We start from the raw sequence: 23,230 nt of genomic DNA on the forward strand, positions 1-23,230 counted from the left end.
TTTTCCAGCCCAGTGAAGCACCCCAACTTCTCTTTCAGGTAATTGTCAACAACACAGCAGTAAATATCAACATGAAGCAGATTTTTATTGTAGATCATGCAGGGAGAACAAAGGGTAAAATATTTAACTGCAGCAGTGTTTGACTATATTCTACACAGTGAAAAAACCTGAAGTAATTTTCAAGATCCACCATTTCTTACTTCTTTTCAGTCAGGTCAAGTTTCTAAACTTTCTAAATCTCCATTTTCCAGGCTAATGAAAAGAAAATAGGATTCCACCAAGTCTCCTATGTACCTACTCCAGGACTTCTGTGAGGATCAAATTAGATGAGGCACAGGAAACCTTCAGACATTTGGTTAAAGTGTAAAGTGTTTGCACCTGGCTATAAAGTCGTGTTCCTGGGCTGAAGAAACTGCAAGGAGGCTAGTCGTTGCTAGGAAGAGGAAGCCAGGCATTGCTACGTGATGTCATTACCTGCCACTCACAGTGACCGTTTCCAGGCTGGGCTGGGCTGGGCTGGGCTGGGCTGGGCTCGGGGCCGCATTTTGCGCCATGGGGTCTTGGCAGCGTTGGCTGTGACTTGGTGGGGTGTCGCTCTGGGGTGGTGGTGGGGCCTGTGTCCCACTTGGGGGAAGCAGAGTGTTGCTTTGTGGGTGCCAGGTCCATGGTGCTGTTTCCTTGTAAATGGCAAGTGCGCGTCACGGCTGCTCCTGCATTGAGCTTCTGCCCCCTGGTGGTCAGTGCATGTCATAGAGACCAGTTGGAGGGATGCTTTTATATATATAGATATAGACATACAGCCACCCACTTTTATTCAACAGATACTTATTGAGGGCCTATTACTTAAAGACCCAGGACTCAATGGTGAATAAAAACATATGCCTGCAGTCTAGATGAAATACAAAAAAAACCCACACCAATAAATGCATAATTAGAAATATAAATAAATGCTATGAAGGAAAGAAACACAGTGATATTAAAGCTTCCATAGAAGATCTTGAACCTGACTTACTGAGTTGGGCACGCTGCTCCCCTGGGTCACTAATGGACGAAGTGCATAGCAGAGTTTACCTGGGAAGAAAACAGGAATTAATGACCGTGTTTCTGCAGAGCAGGCCTTACTGAACATTGCCGTTTGTGCTACAGCTCATTTGCTGAAAGGTGAAATCTCAAATTGCTAAAGGGTTTGTAAACTGCTATTAAAAACAATTAGAAAGGAACATAAAAATATTGGTTGAGAGAAATTCATAGAGCTTTCCTTCTACACAGGACTGGGGCACAAACAAGTATTTTCAGGTGTGTAATTCTTCAGAGAAAATAAAGGCTGAAACCTATAGCAGACCTACACTCTTGTCAGCTGTAATGAGTATTAGCCTGTGGCCTTGCTAATACATCTCTGAGCCAGAAAACCCGCAGCTGAAAGACTGAAAAAACCCCACAAGGCTGTTGTGAAAATGGGATGAGATAATATGTGAAATCTTAAACGTTACGGTTGTGCCAGCCTGCGGCGCACAGACCTCAGCCTCTGTGCCACCTGCCTCAGTGACATTGCCTGCGTTGTGTTGGGCTTTTCTGCAGGGAGGACGGTTCATGGTTTCCTTCTTCAAAGACTGTGCTTTGAACTATTTTTCTCAAAATAAACTTCGTTTATTATATAATCATTTCTTTTGAAATTGCCAACAATCTCATAACTACCAATCAGAACTTATGATCAGCATCGTCATAACTGACTTGATATATTTTCAAATTACAAACAAAAAACAAAACAAAAACAGAATTGCCCGCCATCCATTCCACTGTTTTATCTATTTTGTGTGTGTGTGTGTGTGTGGGGGGGGGAGGGTCTATTTTTCTTTTTTTTTAATATATATTTTTTATTTTTCAATTATAGTTGATGTACAAGATTATATTAGTTTCAGGTATACAGCCTAGTGACTAGACATTTACATAACTTATGAAGTGATCACCCCGATAAATCTAGTACCTACCTGACCCCATACGTAGCTATTACAATATTATTGACTGTATTCCCTCTGCTGTACTTTACATTCTTGTGACTGTTTTGCAACCACCAATCTGTACTTCTCAACTCCTCCACCTTTTCACCCAGTTCCCCAACCCCTCCCTTCTGGCAACCATCAGTCTGTGTTGTTTTTTTTTTTTTTTGGGGGGGGGGGTCTGTTTCTGTTCTGCTTGATCATTTATCTTGTTTTTTAGATTCCACATTTAAGTGAAACCACATGGCATTTGTCTGCTCTGTCTGACTATTTCAGTCAGCGCAATACCCTCTAGGTTCATCCATGTTGTTGCAGATGCAAGATTTCCTTCGTTTTATGGCCGTCATTTTCCGTTGTGTACATGCACCACTTCTGTATCCATTCATCTGCTGATGGACACTCAGGTTGCTTCCATATCTTGACTTTTGTAAATAATACTGCAATGAACATATGGATGATAGGTATGTATTTATTGACATTTTATTATTCATAGTTTGAATCTTTTTCTTCTTGTTAAAGAAGACCCTTTAACATTTCCTGTGATACTGGTTTGAATGTGATGAACTCTTTTAGCGTTTCCTCCTTGTCTGTGAAGCTCTTTATCTGACCTTCAGTTCTAAATGGGAGCTTTGCTGGGTAGAGTAATCTTGGCTATAGGTCCTTGCTGTTCATCACGTTGACTATTTCTTGCCACTCTCTTCTGGCCTGCAAAGTTTCTGTTGAGAAATCAGCTGACAGTCATATGGGTGCTCCCTTGTAGGTAACTAAATGCTTTTCTCTTGCTGCTTTTAAGATTCTCTTTGTCTGTAACCTTTCACATTTTAATTATGATGTGTCGTGGTGTGGGCCTCTTTGAGTTCCTCTTGTTTGAGACTCTCCGTGCTTCTTGGACTTGTATGTCTATTTCCTTCACCAGGTAAGAAAAGTTTTCTGTCACTTTTTCAAATAGATTTTCAATATCTTGCTTCCTCTCATCTCCTTCTGGCACCCCCCTGATGCGAATGTTGGTGCTTAAAGTTGCCCCAAAGGCTCCTTACACTATCCTCATTTTCTAAAATGCTTTTTTTTTTTCTGTTCTGATTGGGTGCTTTCTGCTTTCTTATCTTCCAAATTGTTGGTTTGATCCTCTGCTTCTCTGCTTCACTGGTGATTCTCTATAATGCGTTCTTCACTCCATTACTGTACTCTGCAACTCAGACCTTTTGGGATGGAGCAGAGGGTCTGTATTTTTATGCGTCTTGAGGCTGCTTTTTCTGTGATGTACGTGGTATGGAAGCAAGAGGCTTCATCACATGAGGCTGTTGCTAGTTATGATGTAAGAGTTTGACTCTCACACGATTTCCACCTGTTTCCAATCCGCCAGCAGCATAGCCACTGGGAGGGGAGCAGCAGCTGCCACTCACTTCACCACGGGCCTGAGACCCCTGCCCTCGAAGGCTCAGCTGACACTTCCAGGCAAACGCTGGCAGAGTAAATCCTTTCTGATCTTTAATTCCAACCCCTCCCCCCCCATTTGTCTGTTTCCTGTGGTAACAGGATGGCTAATTTCATTGTCACTTATTCCCCTTTCTCTTCCCTGCACCTGATCTCAGTGACAGCTGCCACTTTCACACTTGGCCCAGCCACCGCCTCCTGCTCGGCCTGGCCGCTGCTGTGGGGAGGAGACCAGAAGCCGGAGCAAAGCAGAAGCAGAAGAACCTGTGACCTCAGGCACCTGGGAGGTGACTTCGTTCTGTGTAATCACAGCACAAGGCATGAATTCCTCCTGCGCTTGTCCTGAGCTGTCCCACAGCCTGGCACAAACCTAAATATTTAACTGTGATCGGTAAGTACAGCCTGCAGAGTCAGTGTTCAATAACAGGGTTCTGAAGGCACGAGCAACCACATAGCAACGCAGGGCAATGCCCTGTCTTTTGTGTTCCAGATTGCTCGCTGCGTCATTCTCTTGCTGCCCTTCTTTCTACACAAATCTTCCTGCCACCAGAGGTCCTCCGCCTGGGCATATGTTTTCTGAAATAACCTCTACTAACCACATGCAGTCCTGCTCCATCTATTTCTGTATCTCTTAAACTCCAGATTTCCTGGCTTAAAATATAGCTAGGACATTGGGCAGAGAAAATAAACTGAATTACAGTATTTTTTATTTCTTTGAAACACCTGCTTTATCCAAATAATACATGCACAGTCATTTTTTTAGAAATCAAAGAATATAGAAGACCTTATAGTACAGAGACAGAACTAATTGGGCCTAAATGTTACCAGCCCTAATTCACCTCTCCACTGGCAACCACTTCTGCATATTTTGGATCTTTTTGTAAATACTATTGCATTTCTTAATACTATGCTTGGACCACAATTTACTGGCTTTTCATATGGTCGATGCGATGTCATCTCACTTGGACATAATCTCTCCTGTCTGCATTCACAGGAGTGCTTTCTATCGATTACAATTGCCACATAAAATAACATACTGTACCATTTTATTCCATCTCCTATAAATAGTAAGGCCTAACTTTTTTAAGTTAGGTGCCTGCTATGAACTGATTGATTGTGTCCCCAGTTCATGCTGTGACAGTGGGGAGCTGTCGCCCATTCCTTTGACATGGTCTCTGTAAATGCTGACTCCGACTCATGTGCAGCTTGAGGATAGCAGCATGTCTCTTTGGTGGAGACAGGCCGGTGAGTTCTGTCCAGGAATCCTCCCTCGCCTGCCGCTGGGTGGTGTGTGTCCTGTGGGTAAACAGCTGGGTGGCTGAGCTGGAGGAGTTGCCTGGCACATTCTGGTTATGAAAGGATTCGGTCCCTGTGAATAAGGAAGCTGGATTTCTCAAGTGGAAGGTTAATCCGCAGCAGTGCGGTGGCTGAGGGTTGAAGCGGGGCCCAGGGCGTTGACAGACCCTGCAGCAGGATGAGGATGAGGTCCTGTGTCGGGAGCAGGGGCCGGGCTCGAGCTTCACGCCTCACGCAGTGCGGGCCTGTGCGGTGGGTCCTAACAGTGCCACATTCTCCACCTTCCAGCATGTGAGTGGTTTTGAAATGTGACTTTGTAGCTCCCCTCATCAAGAAGTCGAGTTTATTTCTCCACGTCTTGCCTCTGAGCTGAATATGACTTCTGGCTGAAGGAATCTATGCCTGTTCCGAATCAAGGCCCCTAGAGGCCTAGTATTTCTGCTCCTTCTCTTAGAACCCTGAATAGCTGCTCTGAGTACAGACTCGAGGTTGCCTATGAGGTGGCAGACACACAGCCTGGTCCCTCTCCCATCGCCCATCGCCCATCAGGAGGCCAGCAACCCGAGAAGCATAGCCCCTCTGCTGACCTGCTGCACAGGTGTGTGTGCCCAGCTGAGACAAAGACCCGCTCCGCAGCCCTGGCTCAGCAACCCAGCCGTCACCCACAGAATCATGAACCAGCCGTGATTGTTGTCACATCACTAACCTTTGAAGTTGTTTGTTACACAGCAGAGCTCACCAGTGCACTGTGTGCTGGCGACCTGGGGTTTGGATCAGTATTTCTGAGGGTGGGCTTGGCTTGCCTGCGATGGGCCATGCTGACCTGGAAAAGAGATGACTGTTGGAGATGCCCAGCACCTGCCACTTGACTGTCCTGCCAGTTCTTGTGTAATCGGAAGAGAAAGGCAGGAGAAACCCTTGCCCCCATTCCTTCAAGCCATTGGGTACTGAACTATGTAACCTTCTGAATATGTGGGGACTTGGGTCAAGTTTAATTAGCAAAATAGTGACACTGGTTCTGCAGCTAAATTACTGTCACATTTAAAAAATAATGAAATTGAAAATATTTTCCAAGCCCTCATTTGAAGCAAGTATTATACTGGGCTCTCCTTAGAACTTGCACCCTGCAGCGCAGCCAGCACAGGCGAGGTCACCCTCTGACCCTTCTCTTTCGGGAAGAGGCTTTTGCCTTCTGATTTTATGTGTGGTAATTGCAGGATTTGGGGGCAAAGGTTTGGTCGAATTATAGGAAAGCAAGTGGTGATAGTTGAACTGTATATTTACAAAGAACTTCGGTCTTGATGCGTGTGAATGGCATAATAGTCCTGGCTGTGTTACTCGTGTGATGTTGGCTGAGTCCTTATTGGTCTTTGAGCCTTGGTTTTTTAAATCTGCAAACTCAGAAAGAAGAGCTAAATTACCTTTCAGTTCCTTTGAAGGCCTCTGAGTCTGCCTCTCACTCCACATTTGCAGTTGGGGCCCGTCTCATCTGGAGGCACCAGCTACTCTCCGCAGACCTGCCCTGACCAGTGGCTCTCGGAGGAACCCCGGGAACATCGCTGAGAGTGGGCGCTGCCAGGCCTGCTCTGTGCCGCCTCGCCCCTGGGTGTGGGGTTGCTGTTACCTGTTTCTGGGTCTGGCCTCGGGAACCAGTTTGGAGCCCCCTTGAGGATGAAGACAGAGTGCCTTTTAATTCTCCATTCTAACTACCATGTGTAACCCTAAAAATAACTCCATGGAATTGTTTATACACACAGAGTTGATTACATTAACGGTTGTGCTGTCAGAACAGTCTTTCACAGGGTGTGTCAGAGCCCCACAGCATCAGGCGAAAGGTGGGGCTTAGGCAGCTCTTCTCACGTTTCTGGGACCTAACTCCTTTTTTAAATATCTTCTTATTGACTTCAGAGAGGATACTCACCCTGTCAGTTTTCTTCTTCAATAAGGTTGATGACATGACCCTGAAATATTATCCTGGATTAGATGGAATAGCAAATACAAAATGCCTCCCACAAAAAGAGATGGAGGAAAGGTAGCTATCATTAATAGACTCATATTTGTGTTATAAAAAGAAAATTGGGGTGCATGTATTTATTTTTAAAAACACCTTTTATATTGATTATGTGTGGGTTGGAAACATCACGAGCAGGAATGAGTTAACATGGTTTTTCCTTTTAATTAAGAATAAATCAATGACATGGTGGGATGTTTGATTTCTTCCAAAGGGAACATGACACAATCAATAGCATTTTTAATTCGAGGGAGGCACCGAGTTGGAATCAAAGCCAGGCGGAGTCAGAGAGGGCACTTGACTGGAAATGGCTGCGGCGGCATCTAGGGTAAACACCTGCTGTCGCGCTCTGTGTGTGTGTGCGCGCGTGCACGCAGGGCCTGCCCGAGGGCGTCAGTGAGGCCCCTTCCACCAAGTCCCAGGTATTTACATTTCAGTGTAAATCCCAACAGAGAGGTGGTAACAGTGACGGAAACAAAGCATCTATTTCTATTTTTGACTTAACCAGCCACATTACCACTAATTAATACTAAATTAACGGTCTTTGTTCTTGGCTCTGTGTTAGCCAGATTATCCCCACTTGACCCTACTTGATAGAATTTCACTGTTTAATAGAGCTGACACAGACACAGGCTGGTAACAGATACAGAAAAACTAGATAAATACGATAATAAGTGAGTATTAGTAAATGTTCAATAAACGCAGGGTAGCAAAAAGCCAGTTTGTAATGAATAGTGATGTGGGACAAAGAGGAGAAAACTGACAGTGAAGACAGAGACTCTTCTGAAGAGGCTCACCCAGCCGCCTCTGAGGTATGACCTCAGGACCCGAGTGCTCTGGGTCAGTACCGAGGCCCACGTTGCAGACGGACATTCACGGTGGCCCCTTTGCGTTCTATTAACTACATTTTCCCTTTAAAACCTTTTCCCCATCAACTAACGCCAGATTCCTCTGAAAGTGGAGAAGGCTCCCAAAGCTCTCTCCCCGTTTTCTCAACAGGAGCTGGGATGCTCTAACTTTTGGGCAATTCCTTGATTCTGAGGCTGTGATTGCTGTTCAGTCGCAGAGATCCGTGGGAACGGTGAATGTTTACGCAGGCTTTTCCATTTCAGTCACATTGCAAAGGGGAAAAGCTTTCCCAGAGTCCCCCTGTGCCTGGGGTGGAGACCACGCTGCCTTCCAGCATTCTTCCCTTCTTCTTTGACGGAATTCCTGATGTTCCCTGGGCACCTGTTCACCCAGAATAAGGACTACATCAAGTTCATTCCTTCCCCACCCCGCCCCCAATAGCAATCCCTTTGGACCTCAGCGTCTCGACCCTGTGGGACAGACCTGCCTGTAGGCGGTGCAGGGAACAGGGGCGGTCACACATGTTAGCCAACCAAGAGGAAAGGTGGCTGCAATAGAGTGAAACCATGTGAGCTGTGGGAGGAGTGCCTGCCTGTGATGAAGGACCAGTCTGCCCTCCCGTGCCGGCTCTGGCTCCAGCGGCGCGCGTGCTCCCTTTGTAGGGCCGGCTTTGGTGCACAGCCCCGCTCCCGGGCTGGGCGGAGCTGCCCGCTCGGTGCGCCCCGGGCGCGGGTCCTGGGAGCCCGTTCTCTGCGTGGAGCCTGGACGGCACGGGCCTCCCAGGGAACGAGCCTTCTGTCCGCGTCAGCCGGGCGCCCACGTCCCTTTCTCCCTCCGTCATCCTCCCCCACCTCGTCTTTGTGCTGCGCGTGTGTCTGCGCCTCCTGCGGAGACCGCGCCTCCGGTGGCCGGAGCCTGACTAGGAGAAGGGGCCGCGCCCGCCATGGAGCTGTACGGGAAGGTGAGCGAGGGCGCCCCGGGGTTCCGCGGGACAGCGCCTCCGGACCTGTGTGTGTGTGTGTGTGTGTGTGTGTGTGTGTGTACGCGTGAGCGTTGTGTGTGCGCGCGCGCGTGCGTGTGAGTAGTTGTGTGCGAGCGCGCGTGTGTGTGCCTGTGTGTGTGCGCGCGCGCGTCAGTGTAAGGCGTGTGAGGGTGTGTCCGTGTGAGGTTGTGCGTTTGCCAATGTGAGTGCGTGTGAGCGGGTGTGTGTGTGTGTTCGCGCGCGCGCCTAACGCGATGGTGCGGGCACCCACTTTGCTCGTGTGTGTGCTGCCCGTAGTTTTCTCCCCGTGTTTTGGGGTGACAATATGACACCAGCCCCCTTGCCTGTGGAATAAACTTTCTGGGTTCGGGGCGGCAGGTGCAGGGCGGAGAGTGGGACCCGCGCAGGCGTCCCGCGGTCCTGGGTGTTTCTGTTGGTCTTTAGCACCGGCAGCGCTTCCTACCCGGGGAGACAGTGGGAACCAGAAACCTGCAGTGAGCCGAGCTGGGGTCACGTTCGCCCGCGCCGGGGGAGGGGCGGGCGGCGGGGCTGAGCGCGGTCCCTGCAGAAATAACGGGCCGGTGCGGGGGCGTGGAGGGCGGTGGCGGCCCGGCCGCTGAATCGCCGGGAGTCGTAGTTCCCGGCTCGCAGGCTCGCAAGACGTGCCCGGGGCTCGGACTACAACTCCCAGAAGCGCGCGCGCGCCGGGCGGGAATGCGCATGCGCCCCAGGAGGGGACAGCGCCGGTGCTGATCTCGGGCGGGTCGGCGGACCCGGAGCGGAGCGGGGAGCGCGTGCCCGGCCAGCGCCGTCGTCCCCGCGAGCGAGGAGCGAGAACAATGAGGCACGAAGCTCCCGTGCAGGTGGGTCTGTGCGGAGCGGGCGGCCTCCGGAGGGACTGACGGGGCTGCTCGGGCCAGGTGGCCACTGTGCGGAGCCGGCTCCGACCCGGTCCGCGGACAGACGGTCCCCGCGCCGCGGGCTGTGCCGGGATGAGGGGCTACGCGGGGACCCGAGCGCGCCCGTGAGCCGGTGAACCGAGTACGGGGCGCGGGGTCGTGTGTCATCGTCTCCTCGGGTCTGTGGCCGCGGGGTGCGCACGGGCGTCGGACCAGCGGGCGTCCAGCGGTCCCGGGGTCAGGACGACCGAGCGCCTCCGGGAGCGGGAAGGAGAGGGGGAGGCGGTGTGATGGTCCCCACGGCCCGTCCTCGGTCAGGGCCCGCACCGCGTCCGAGCACGGGGGGTGGGGGTTGGGGAAGGGCGCTTAGGGCTTGGCGCACCCGAGACGCTTTTGCCCTCTGACCCCAGCTGGCTCACCCCTGCCCTTCACCTCTGACCCCAGAGGTTCCCTCCTGCCCGCCCAAACCCTGCTTCCCCCAGCGCTGAGCCGTAGCTGTGCGCTCGGCCCCGTCACTCCCCCTGGGGTTGCTTCCCTGGACTCGGGCGCCTGAGCATCGCGATTACGTGTGTTTTCCAGCGAAGACAGCGAACGCGGGCATCAGCCTGTGTCCCAGCCCCGCGCAGCAGAAAGGCCGGGGGGACGGGTTCGCAGGAGAGTGGGGCTCTCCATTGGCGACGGTGTCTCTCCAGAGAACCCACCTCTGCTGCCAAACCCAACAGTATAGATATTTGACCCTAATTCCTGCTGAAACGTTTTCCAGTGATATTCTTCATGAATCAAGGGCGTTGAGCATATGCCTCTGTTTGCCTTGCATCTGTTTTATAGGCCATGTGCATTAAGGTAGACGCTGATTGGGTTGTTAATGAAAAATCCAATCTGTAGGATCTCTTTGTTGAAGGGCTATACGATGGAAGCCCTCCAATTGCCTTGTGAGTTACTGAAAACCTGATTTGTTCCTGAGGACGGGAGCCCCATTGTGTGTTTCCTGTCCCTCTGCTTGTGACTTGGCTTTTCATTATGAACTGATGTGAAAACAATCTGGACAGACAATAAAGGGACAGGCGGTGGCAATCAGGATGTATTGGCTTATGATAATCTGCCATTGCTGGCAATCCTGCCAAGAGCTAACTGGCTCAATTAGTTGTATTTGATTAGAAGTAAACATTGACAGTAGAGTTTGCAAGTAGATGGGTAGTAGTTAAGTCAACCCCCTATATGCACTGAAGTCAAAATAAATTATGAAAACACACTGCATCTTGATTTTTATTTTTGTACAAGAGTTTCTTAGAATCTTTAGAGAGTCACTAAAATGTTACAAAATTAAATGAAATTAATGCCTTAGGAAATATTTTAAATTATTTCATATAACTATATAGTAGGCACTTAAATGAAGAATTAATATAAAAATAGGCGATGAATAAATTTGTTCAAGAATGCAGTTATTTTCATATTTATGGTATACTTTATTCATTGGACTAGATTTTTGAGATTTTAAAAATTTAAATGCCCCAAAACTATCATGAATAATATGTACACTTTAAGAAATCAGAAACTAATTTTCTGTAGTATATTTATTTAAAGCACATTCATTGATTCAATTGAACAAGTAAATTGTTGTTTTGGGTAACCCACTCTTCATTATAATCAGGTTTTCAAACATAATGATAGGAAGAATAAAACCTATAAACATGCTTTATATTTCTTAAGTGCTAATAACGTCTCAGCACCCATACTTCTGAAGCACGATCCCATTCTGGGAGACTTTGATATATGAAAATGCAACGAGATAAATAGTTGACATTTCTTTTTCTTTCTGTTTAAAACTGAATGAACTACATCATTATTTTAAATATATGTCCCAAATTTTACTTAGGTTTCTGGAATATGAGTAACAAGCAAAATCTCATCCGATAGTTACATTATCTTGAGATTCTTTTCACCAGTTAAAAATATTTAGTTCATTTATTCATGTGAAACAAAATGAGCTCTTTAATTGTTGATTTCCTATTTTACTTGTTTATTTTCTTAAATAAAAGAAGCCTTGGAAAATTTTATAAGGTCTTTTAAAGGTATTCTGTTCAAGGTAATTGTTTTTGACATAGGCATATTTTTTTTTAAAAAAACTATTGCTCTTTGAGTTGATGCAAAGTGATGGATAATAATTGCTTTTTATAGTGACTATTAAAATAATGTACAGTGATAACACTTGGTACCTGTATTTCCTTCGTAACTAAATAACCAGGAGTCGCACTGGGTAAGTGTTCCAAGCGATGGGCTCGCATGTCAGTGCAGGAGATGGTCAGTGTGTGCCTGCTGCTTCAGTGCCTGCACCAGTCCGGAGGCCGAGTGACTGGGCAGGAGCAGCGCTCACGACACGAGGCAGAGACTGATGGACAAACCGTCATTTGACTCAGGAGCCGACTGAACAAATTCCAGTTCATTTAGAGCTCTGTCTGCACCAAGCACCACTGTGCCTTGCATTCAGATTGCGTGTTGTGTGTGTGTGTGTGTGTGTGTGTGTGTGTGTGTGTGTAAATATAAAGCAGTCCTAGAGGTCACCGTTTCTCATTACAGCCACAATACTGCGGCTTATTAAGAATAAAGAACTTTCCCAACATGGCAGGTACGACTCTGCCAGATCTCTGTCTAGACAGCCCAGGTTCTTCCTTTTGTGATTTTGGGCTCCCCAAGAAGACACAGAAGAGGATTGTGCAGAGTGAGGGCTCTATTGATGTAAATTAATCCCTTCGTTCAGTTCAGAAGAAAGAAAAATTGTTTCTATGTTCTGTTTATAAAACAAACATGTGTGAAGTACACCAAACATTTCAGAAGGGCCAGTGTTGTAAAAACGGCTGGCTTTTGCTTCCTGGATTTTAATTTCCTGCAGGTTTGCTTACGCTCTCACAGGACCAAGTGCGATGAATCCATTGTCTCTCATTAAATGCTTAGTCTTCAGTTTTGTTATCCACAAGCTTTTTGATAAAGAAGAATGCAGAGCCTTCTGACTATTTGGCAAATTTCAAAGGAAAACATCTACCCAATGTATGAAGCAGGGTGTCAAAACAAAATAAAAATAAAAGAGGTTGTTTGGCTAAAAATGAGGAGGATTGAAGAAAGAATATAGATGCAGGCTGAAGATGAGGTTGAGGTGAAAAGCCATACTCGCTATTAAATACAGTCATGCTGTATAGAAAAACTGATGAACAAACGGTCATTGTTTCATTTGACCATGAAAAGTACATAGCACTCTTGCAGTTCATTACTGTTGAACTTCTGACCCTGTCTAGCCTCAATGATGATCCCTTTATCTTTATAAGAAATGGGAATTTAGTTCCCATCCCTTACAGAAACGGAGAAAAACCTGGTTGACATTGAGAAACGCTCCTCCTCCATTTGAGCAAATTTCCGAAGTGCCCACCCTCTGTGAGGATAGAAAGAGTTAACCTATAGCAAAAATAAACCTCTGGTGTGAAATGACTTTCCATCCACATTTCAGTCCAAGAAGGTGCGGTTCATTACCTGCATAACCACAACCTCCCTGCCATTTTAAGTTTATGCTGGAACTAGAAATTCCTTTCCTCACCATCATATTCCAGGAACGATCGATATTTTCATGCTCAGGGATTGGTTTTCCTGTGATTGTTCTGACACCAAGGACACTCAGCTTACTGTGTATGAACAGTTGTGCCACCTGAAATAAATGCCATGGGGGTTAAACATTTCCCCCTTTTCATTCGTTAACTGGGTTCCGAGGTTCTAGAGCAGGGGTGGGGAATGTCCGGCCCGCAGGCCATAGGAGGCCCGTGAGCTCATTGGGTCTGGCCCTGCCAAGGCAATAGGGGTGAGTTAATTAAATGTTTGACCAGCTGTAGCAGCTAATTTCAAGTTGATAATTCTGTATGGCCTGTGAGTGATGTTATAAATACCCGATTGGCCTTCGACAGAAGGAAGGCTCCCCACTCCTGGGCGAGTGGCACCATTGTAGTGGGTCACCGTTTACTGCCAAGGATGTTGTGACTGTGACGATCACACCTTTTAGATTTATTTGGAATGACGTAGATCTTCAGCATTTCTCATTCAATTATGTTTTTTTGAGATATTCATATACATTGAAATTCAAAAATCTTTCGTGAGCACTTTGATGAACTTTGGTAAATGGACACAGCTTTGTAATACACACCACTCTAAAGACACAGAACCTCTCCAACCAACCCCCAAACTTCCTTCATTCGTGTTCTTTTCCCAGTTAATCCACTAACAGAACAGTCTTAACTTTTTTCACTTAAATCAGTTCTGTTCTAGAACTTTATGTAGTTCTATAAAACATGCAATATCAAAATACTGCACAACATACAGCAGGCACTCTCAAGTCCAGCTTACTTTGCTCAGAATAGTCTCGAGGATCCAATGTTGTTGCATTTATCAATAATTCACTCCGTTCCATTGATGTGTATTATACGGTTGTATCAATCTGCCATTCTGTCGATGGACTTGAGGTAATTTCCTGTTTGAGGGTATTATGATGAAGACTGTAGACATTATTGCATCGGTCTTTCTATAACACAAGGTTTGCATATATCTTGGGTAAATGCCTAGAAGTGGAATTGCTGGTGTCAAGGGTAAGTGCATATTCAACTGTATAAGGAAGAGTGAAACCTGGAGCCCCATTTATCTTGACCTTCCCGCTTGACCTTCCCGTTTGACCCTCCCACCAGCAACGTGAACATTCCGGTGGCCCCACATCCTCGACAGTGTCGACAGTGTCAGTGGCCCCCTCGTGGTGTTCTGTGGCGTCCCCCTGTGACATGAATGTGCATTTTCTTGATGACGAGTGACACTCTGCATATTTCCATCTGTTTCCTGGCCATCAGTATGTCTCCCTTTCTGATGTATCTGTTCAGCCTTTTGACCATGTTAGGGGCTGTCCTTTTATTGTTTAGTTGCAGGAGAGCTTTAAAATTTTGAAATTAGTTCTTTAAGTATATGTAAAATATCTTCTGCCAGTGTGTAGCTTGAATATTCATACTCTTAATATATTTGGATGAGTTTACCACCCAAAGTCAAATCTTGGAAGGAATCTTTATAGAAAATCTCTGGAGGCATTCTTTTGAGAGCTTAAATATTTAAAAATAACATTTAATATTTTTTAAGTATTGAATGATGACTATTTCTTGGGAAACACATCTACTAATATTAAAATTTGGTTCCCCTCAGTGGGAATTTTTAGAGTATTTCACTAGGTGTCTTTGAGAGAGGTTTTTCTTCCATGAATAGTGCTGGGTGTGTCCATTATGCCTCATTCTTACTTTGTTGTCGGGAAGGGACTCTTGCGAGGCATTCTTCATCTCGCAGTTCCAGTGTGGATGCAGCACCTGCAGCTCCGGTGCTTTCTCCTGGCGCGAGGGAAGCACAGTACAGCTGTGTTATTTTCAAAATGGCTGATGGAGAAGGTCAAGGCCACCTTCCACAGCTGGCTGAGCAGGACCCCGCTCTGCTCTGAGGACATGCTGCCTGCCCTAGCTGGTGTGGCTCAGCGGATAGAGTATCAGCCTGTGGACTAAAGGGTCCCAGGTTTGATTCTAGTCAAGGGCACTGCCTGGGTTACAGACTCAATCTCCAGTAGGAGGTGTGCAGGAGGCAGCGGATCAATGATTCTCTCTCATCATTGATGTTCCTCTCTCTCTCCCTCTCCCTTCCTCTCTGAAATTAATTAAAAAAAAAAAAAAAAAAGGAAGGACACAGTGCCTTCTTACTGGGTGGACCTGCTCATGTCTGACAGGGAGTTACAAGGGGTCACACCACACCCCAGCCTGCAGAGGGCCCCGCCTCTCCCCGGGTGGGGTGGGGAGAGTTTACAGAACTCAGCTTGTCTGGGCAGCTGGCATCCAGTGTGCAGACCCTTTGCCAAGCTCAGCGCCCAGGGTGAAGGATTTGTGCCCAGATGGCCAATTCCTCAGAGAAGACCTCCACTATAGGGTTTCGTGCATGGATGTACAGATTCAACACCGTAACAAGTTCTTTTTTTTTTTTTTTGTCTTCTATCTGATTTGCATTTTGATCAGGGTCTTCAATGAATATATTAAATTCGTATTGATCAAAGTTATAAATGACACAAATATGGAATGGATAACTACTATTTTTTTTGAAAGGACATAAAATGATCAGATCTGAATTAAATCACAGATCAAAGCAAAAAGAAAACATAGTAGGGTCAATATAAAGATTGACATTTCCATTAAAAATAAATTGCACAAGGATGGGCCGGGATGGGGGAGACCTGTGTGTGTGACAATTTATGTGAAAAAGTGCTGAACCTTTCAGGAATCTTTACAATCAGTCACGCATGTTAGGACATAACAGCACACTTTCCCCTGTGCCGACCACACGCAGGACTTCGACCCCAGAGAGATGCCGTGTGAGCCCCGCCGCTGGGACCACCCAGCAGGAGCAGATGACGCTTCGGGGCCGTACTTGGCCCCTGAGACACCAGGGGTCCCTCCGATGGGAGAGGAGCCACCGGCAGAATCTAGAACACACGGGCAGAAGCTACAGGAGGGAATTGTCACCGAATCCTAGAAGGAAATGTATAGCATTGCAGTTGTTTAGCCATGACATAGGCTGCTTCAGAGCCTGGCTCCCTCCTGCCTCTCGTGGGAAGGGCAGGGCAGAGTCTCCTGAGCCTGGGTGCTGGGAAGGGGGCTGGGGTGAGGGAGGTGGCACTGCCCTCAAGACTCGTTTTACTCTGTGATGCTTTTGTTGGAAATTAATTCAAGATTAATGGAATTTAAAGAGTTATCTTCTCTATATATTTTATGAAATCCGGTTTGCTCTGTGGGAGGTTACTTCATGCCTATTCATGTTTCCAGATTTTAGCTCTATTTTTCCGCGAAAATGTGAAAAATGTCCGCATGAGTTGGTGTGTAGGGCATCAGTAAACTCGCTCCGCAAGTGCCTGTGATTCCCTCTACGTTCCTGTCAAACTGCCTCGTTTCTGTTCTCAGCAAGGCGCCAGCCTCTGTCCACCCTCAGAGCCAGGATTTACTTTATTCTAAAGCTTAATAACACACATGCATTCCCATGCACAGCTTCTTGGCTCTCTGTGAGTCTTATTGGGGATATAAATCAGGAAATAGTAACAAAAATCTTCCAGAATAGTTGTTAGCAAACTCCTCTCTTTAACCCTTCAGAGGCTCGGGGTCCCCATCCCCGCAGCTCTGCCTCCCTCGCCCGAGCCCTCTGTGCCCACCCACCCTCTCTGCCACCCTCCTCTCTGCTCCCAGCACAGAGCATTAGCAGCCGCAAGGATGAACAACGCAGTCCCTGTCCGTGGGAAAGTGCACTGTGATTCTCTCCACCTAAACCTGCACACTTAGAGTCTGTGCATCGAGGAGGCCTCGCTTTCTGCAGGTTTGCAAGCATCCAGTTGTGGAATAAGATTTGGGAGTAACAGCAGCAGAGAATTTATCACATTCTTTTTGAGGAACGGGGCTCAGGTGCATCCCCCGTCACTGGTCGCTGTCAGGCTGAGCAGTGAGCAGCCTGGGCCTGTGGTGTCTGTTCTCACTGTGCCCGACTGCACGTGGCGACCCAGAGCCAGGATCTGGGCTGGTTTCCGTAAGAGATGGTGACAGGATCCCAACAAAGGCACTCGCAGGCTGGCTGAGCTCAGCAGCCGCATGAGGTGAGAATTCCCTGCTGAGAGGACATCGAGGAATGTGCCGGCAACACAGCCACCAGGTGGTCTGGGTGCCAGCGGCCTCAGAGCCAGACCCCATTGCTCACCTGACGTCAGGGTTACGTCCCGTCCCGGAGTCTGTCCTGGCTGGAGCTCCTGGGGGGTTTGCCCTGAGCCAGAAAGGGAAGTGGGGGCACCTGCCCTTTAGTGGCCAAGCCTTCCCTCTGGCCAACGCTGTGCACGTCGTAGTGACTGGAGACCTCGGTTTGGTTACTTGGATTAGAAAGAGATATGCCTACGCCTGTACTTAGTAAAGAAGTGTGAGTGCAATCAGCATTTTATACATCGACTGGCTTTCTTTTGTCATTCTCACACACACAATTGTGTTCTCTTACTGGCAGTAAGTATTTGTCGAAAGGGAATATATTATTTTACCGTCTCCCTTTCTCCGTGGCCCTCAGCTGTCTATAAGCACACACATACACACACACATGCACATGCACACACACACATGCGCGCGCACACACGTACACCTGACCCCAACAACCTTGGCGTGGGAGAGGCTGAGCACTTTTCTGTTTCTAGCGTCTGCCCCCTGTCCGCTGGCCTCTCTCTTTGCCCCCCCCCCCCCCCCAGGAAGCTGTAATGTTGATCCGATTCTGTGGGAAATGGAAAGGACGGTGTGGCCTCACTCCGCCCTGAGGACTCTGCCCTGAGGCCCGTGCTGGTGCCCGCCTGTCCAGTGCAGTGACCGTGGGCACCTGTGACGTGTGGCAGAGGCACTGGATGCTTATTTCATTCCATTTCAATGACATAAAAAAGGCGCCGGTGACCAGTGGCGATCGCCGGAGAATTCATCGCGTCAGAAAAGGGGCAGGAAAATGTATGTGACTCAGCGTTCCACATGCCTCTTCTGTGTGAGCCAGATGGCACTGGGGAGGAAGGCTGCTTGGTTTCCGTGGATGTTAAGACGATCATTAAAAAGAAAGAGAAGTAACAGCCTCTGAGAGGCACGTGTGATTAACAACAGAGCATTCTCTGTGCTGGGCCAGTGCTCTGCACGTCTGCTCCATACGAGCGTGACTTTCCCACGTGTCCCAAGTGAGATCACAATTTCTTCCATTTCACGTGAGAGAGGGAAGTGAGGTGCAGACTCACAATAACAAACCGGGGCACGCGGGGGACGAGGGGGCACACCGAGGCTGATCCAGGTGGGGTTCTTCGTTGATGCCCCTCCCAGAGCATAGCCTCCCTCTCCGTCTTTCCCAGGTGACAGTCCCGTCCTCGCTGGAGACAGGATGGAGGGCCTGCCGCACGCCTCCGGGACGTGTCAGGGAAACAGCGCACTGCTCCATGCTGCTGAGCCTCCTGCTCTCCTTTTAAAGCGGAGATAACGAGGCCCCGCCCCCTGGGCAGTTGTGAGGGCAAAGGAATGACGGCTCCCCGCACGTTGTGTGAACTGTATGTGCTTGCCATCGTCATTGTTCTCGATTTGGGAGAGCTGCCGTGTGTTCGGCCGCTGTTGTTACGCGACAGGAATAGATGAAACAGACGCCTGGGGTGTGCTTGCCCAGGAGCCGGGAGCCTCTGGTCATTGGTCCTCGGGAAGCAGCTCCTGCCGCTTGGACCGCGGTGCTGCCTTTCGGGGGGTGGGGGGAGTGGGGAGGGGTGTCGGAGCCCACGTGCCCAGCCTCCCTCACATCTTTGCTTTTCCTGTCGCCCATGGGCGTCCCCTCGGTGCTCGGGTCGGCTGAGTGCCGCGCGGGACCTTGCAGGGGACTGGTGGCCATGGACACGCCTCAGGGACAGAGCCGCTGCTCATCCCCATGTGAGCGGGCGCTGCTGACCCCTCCTTGTTCCCCCACAGATGGCCACCGCTCAGGACGCCCGGTCTGGCCAGAAGGACTCCTCCGACCAGAACTTTGATTACATGTTCAAGCTGCTCATCATCGGCAACAGCAGCGTGGGCAAGACCTCCTTCCTGTTCCGCTACGCCGACGACTCCTTCACGTCCGCTTTCGTCAGCACCGTGGGCATCGACTTCAAAGTGAAGACTGTGTTCAAGAACGAGAAGAGAATCAAGCTTCAGATCTGGGTAAGTGGCTGTGCTGAGTGTGCTCGGTCCTGGGCGTGTGGCACACGTGTGCTCTGGTCCTGGGCGTGCGGCACACGTGTGCGGGGATGGCTCCTGCCCATCTCCGCGCCATGGCCCCGTCGCAGGCCACTGTGTTGGGGGAGGAGTGGTCGGTCTGCTCGGCCTTATGACCCCTGTGACCTTGAGCAGCTGAATCCTTCCTCACCACCTTTCTAACCCACAGACCAGTAAAGTGGGTCTCACCTTTGATGCCACAGGACGCAGGCACCAGCCAATGCAGGGAAAAGAGTCCTGTCCCTTCAAAAAGCCCAGCTGCCACCTCGGATGAGGTCGATTTACACTTCACAGACTCCGTGTGCTCAGCTCTCATAGCTATGTTTATCCACACAAAGAAAACAAAGCAGGTGGAATAAACGTTTATTTAAACGGTTCCCCTGAGCACAAGGTGCTCCTTCAGCTTAGAGACCAGCGGCCTCCCTGCTCTCCATTATAGACCAGGAATTCGTCACCAAACTGCTGGGGTGAATCAGAGTGGCCAGTGAGAGACAGAAGAAATGCAGGTGGGCAGCGGGGTCAGGGTCAGGTGGGAGATGAGGGACCAGTAGTTAGGCCTCGAGAATGGCTGTGTGGAGTGGATTTCTCCCCGTGAGCCGATCACAAATAACGCAGCCTCCGACACTGAGCATCTCTCCTGTGTTTGTCATCAGCGTCTGGGTTACCGCTACAGGAGCCCTGGGCTTAGAGGAGCTGGCAGTACAGTCTGGCCATTCCTGCCAGGGCTTGTGCAGGCAGCCATGTGTGCAGGCGGCCACACTGTGTGCAGGCGGCCACGCTATGTGCATGTGGCCACACTGTGCAGGTGACTATGCTGCGTAGCTCCCTTCGCCCAGGAAAGCACGGGTCTGCATTGTTCACATCCAGAAGTTGGTGCTGGCTCTGAGCAATGGGAGGCTGGCTTAGAGCTCACAGGGTGAAGTGCATGAGGCAGGTCGGCAGCAGGCAGATGTGTCCTTAAGAGTCACCACAAGCATTTTCTCATTGTTGTGTCTCTTTCCTCACCGGCACCCTTCCTGCCTTCACTCCTGAGCTTTGGCTGAGCTCATAGGAGCGTGTCCTTGGGTGGTTAGGGCCAGGGCGGCCACCCACAGGGCCCGGGCTGAGCCGTGCTGGTCTGTTGTCCCAGAGGTGCCGTCTGCTTGTCCACCATGTGCTCCTGGCCACCAGCTCCCCCACCACACAATCCGCAGAAGCCGTGTCACCGTCCGGTGCAGGAGGGTGACGTGAACTGAGGGGAAGAGGGTGTTTTAAAATAGAGGCTCTGGCGTTACTTAAGGGTGGTCAGGCCGACGGCTCAGCAGACAACGCCACCCACTATGTTGTGTTGTACTCACGGATCCCGAGCCAGTCCCCAGGAGGGTCAGGAGCAGAGGGAGACAGCCTGTGGCAGGAGCCCCTGTGGCAGTGTCAGGAGGGGGGCTGCAGGCAGGACTGGGACTGGCTGGTTGCATGTCTCAGCAAGCCCCGGGCACGGGGTCCTGGCTGACGGTGCTGCCCAGGGTGATGTGGGCCGGTGGATGGGGCAGAGGGGATCGCCCGGTGAGGGAGGGGCTGGGGCATGGGTGCTGGGTTGGGGGTTTGCATTTGAGAAGTGAACCCCAGTGTGGGAAGCTTCCTGTCTGGTACCTACTGGACAGGTGGCAGAGACGCAGGTGTGGGCGGGGAGCAGAGGCAGGGTGCACGGCCCAGCAGGAGTCGGCCACCATCACTGCGTTTGTCAAAGACGGAGAGGAGGCGGGAGAGGGATGCCTTTGGGGGAGATATAAACTATGTCGTTGCATTTTAGCCAATAGGCCTGTCTTCCTCTTTTAAGAAAAAATGCAGTAGTTTTGCTAACTTATGAATTATGTTGGCTGTGTAGCTCCACTGACCATTCTTCATAACATTTTTTAGTAGGAAAGTGTGTTCTGAATTCTGAATGATAACGCAGAAACTGATACCTGAAGTCTGCCCATTCTTAAGAAGAGACTGCATGGAAGAGAAACGTAGGGGAGTGAAGGAGATGAGGCAGTGGGTGCTCTCAGTCCCTGGGCTGCAGGGACCCTGCATGTGGATACGAGGTGACCAGTTAGGGTGCTCCCCCCGCCTCTTCTTGTGTTGTCTGGACAGATCCCTGTTTCTCATAACATTTCCTGGGCTCCTCGAACTGGAATTAGCAGGGCTTTTCCTATTTTTCTCGAATAAGCGAGCGAGGAGGTAAAGTCTGATAGGCGGGAAAGAGTTCGAGTAGCTCCGACTGCATCCGATGACTTGTGAGCTCAGCTCCGACCTCTCCATGCGCTGAAGGTCCACTATCCCCTCCTCATCACGACCCTGGGTTCGACTGCAGGTCACACATCATCAGCTCATACCCCAAGGCTACTGTCTGACTCAGCTTCTCCCAATGTGTTCTGTTATCTACACCTACTACTTCCCAGGAGAGCACTGATTTGTGGGAAATAAGAGTCTTGCTTTGTCAGGGGAAACACTTTGATGTAGGTGACAATTGATGGTTGTTGTCTTAATTAACTTCATAATCTGCATCCAGCCTTCACAATTTGGTAACATTGTAGCCAATGCAACTTGCATTCCAATTTTCATGAAATAATTAAATAGAAGAACAATTCCTGAAGACAATGTGGAAAGAGAAAAAGATTAGACTTTACTCGGGCCCTAAAAACAGCCACAGGCGTCACCAGCAGCAGAGGGCCGAGCTGGCCCGGCAGCACCGAATGGGGGTGCCCTGCACCCTGAGGCCACGGGAAGGCCTCCGTGTGGGAATCACACGGGTTTCACAGCACGGTGGTCTTCCAGGCCAGGTCTTCCATCACCTGCTAGTGGACCCTCCCCTCACCCGTACCTGGGAATCTAAGGTTTCAACGAGACAGGCGGCAGGTCCCGCTCGTATGTAATTGGTAATTAGCTGGTCAGACGGACCTTTGGCCAACCTGTCACATTTCCGTTTGCAAATTTAGGCAAATTGCTCCCAGGAGAAAACATGCACTCAAGTGCCTGATGGGGCTCCAGGTGGACGCAGGGCTGAACGTCGTGATTCCCCAGCTTCCAGGCATTGCCGGGGCCTCCTAAGGGCTGCTTAACCGCCCGTTTGTGACCTGGCTCCTGAAGGGCCTCCTGCTCCCGTTCGTTACCTTCTCGGGTTCTCGTCAATGCTGCCGCTCGTGCGTACTCCGGGCGTCGCAGACACCAGAGCCAGTTTCCTGGGGGACGAGAGCAATGAAGTCAACACTGGCGTTAACCGTGTCCTTGGTTGTCAAGAGCACAGCACCACGAGGGCGGAGGACGCTGGTACCTCCACGCACTGCTTTCCTGGGCTCCTCCGTAAGTGTCCCCCTGAGCAGAGCTTGGCTTCCTCCACAGGAGGGTGTGTGACGCAGGAGCAGTGCCAGCTGTCCTCCTCCTGGTCGCCATGCCTTGGATTTGACGGGCTGCGTGTCGTACCCTTGTGGGCACAGTGTGGCTGATGACTAGACTTAACTCAGTTAAAGCAGCCACCAGAGTGAGTGTGGGAAGTGCAGTGAAAACTCAGTTAAAAAGAGGCGGCTGCGTCGGGAAGGCTAAGGGCCAGGAGCCCTGCAGGTGGAACGCCCAGCCTGGAGCCCTGGGTGCCGCCTGGAGCCGCCGGGTGCCGCCTGTGAGTGCTGTCTTGTCCTCCGTTGAGCCCCGTGGAGGTCTGGTATCTGTGACTTAGTCACGTGCAGGCTCAGCAGGTCGGCAGGTAGAACCAGTGCTAGGTGGCAGCCAGAGCTTCCCATCAAGCAAATGGCTGACATCGCCTTGGAAACGCACGTTGGGCTGGACCAGGTGCCCAGCTCAGCAGCCCTGTTATTCAGCATTACGTGCTGCTCCCATTTCGTAGAGGGAAGCTGAGGGACACGGATCCCAGCTGTGACCCTCGGGTCGCAGGCAGAGCCAGAATGGGACGCTGGCGGCCT

The 23,230-nt window shown here is 49.7% G+C and overlaps 1 protein-coding gene and 1 long non-coding RNA gene across 4 annotated transcripts in view; both read left to right on the forward strand.

The window, feature by feature from the left end:
- Positions 1 to 3,394: 3,394 nt before the first annotated feature.
- LOC129148753 (uncharacterized) lies at positions 3,395 to 6,333 on the forward strand. 2 transcript variants are annotated; one of them, XR_008555734.1, is made up of 3 exons: positions 3,395 to 3,467; positions 3,590 to 3,822; positions 6,201 to 6,333. It is a non-coding gene; the product is annotated as an uncharacterized LOC129148753 (long non-coding RNA). The 2 variants fall into 2 exon arrangements; XR_008555733.1 differs by lacking the exon at positions 6,201 to 6,333 and adding an exon at positions 3,922 to 4,102.
- A 2,166-nt stretch (positions 6,334 to 8,499) lies between these two features.
- The window catches only part of RAB3C (RAB3C, member RAS oncogene family), a 39,942-nt gene continuing 25,211 nt past the window's right edge, over positions 8,500 to 23,230 (forward strand). The window contains exons 1-2 of one of the 2 annotated variants that reach the window (XM_028137440.2): positions 8,500 to 8,548; positions 19,014 to 19,241. In XM_028137440.2, the coding sequence (XP_027993241.1) occupies positions 8,531 to 8,548; positions 19,014 to 19,241 (246 nt within the window). In that variant the 5' untranslated portion in view covers positions 8,500 to 8,530. Of the gene's footprint in view, positions 8,549 to 9,399; positions 9,433 to 19,013; positions 19,242 to 23,230 lie in introns of those variants that run through there. The other variant, XM_008160296.3, reaches the window with a different exon arrangement.

Source organism: Eptesicus fuscus, chromosome 4 (assembly GCF_027574615.1).
Source record: "Eptesicus fuscus isolate TK198812 chromosome 4, DD_ASM_mEF_20220401, whole genome shotgun sequence".
Classification (NCBI taxonomy): Eukaryota; Metazoa; Chordata; class Mammalia; order Chiroptera; family Vespertilionidae; genus Eptesicus; species Eptesicus fuscus.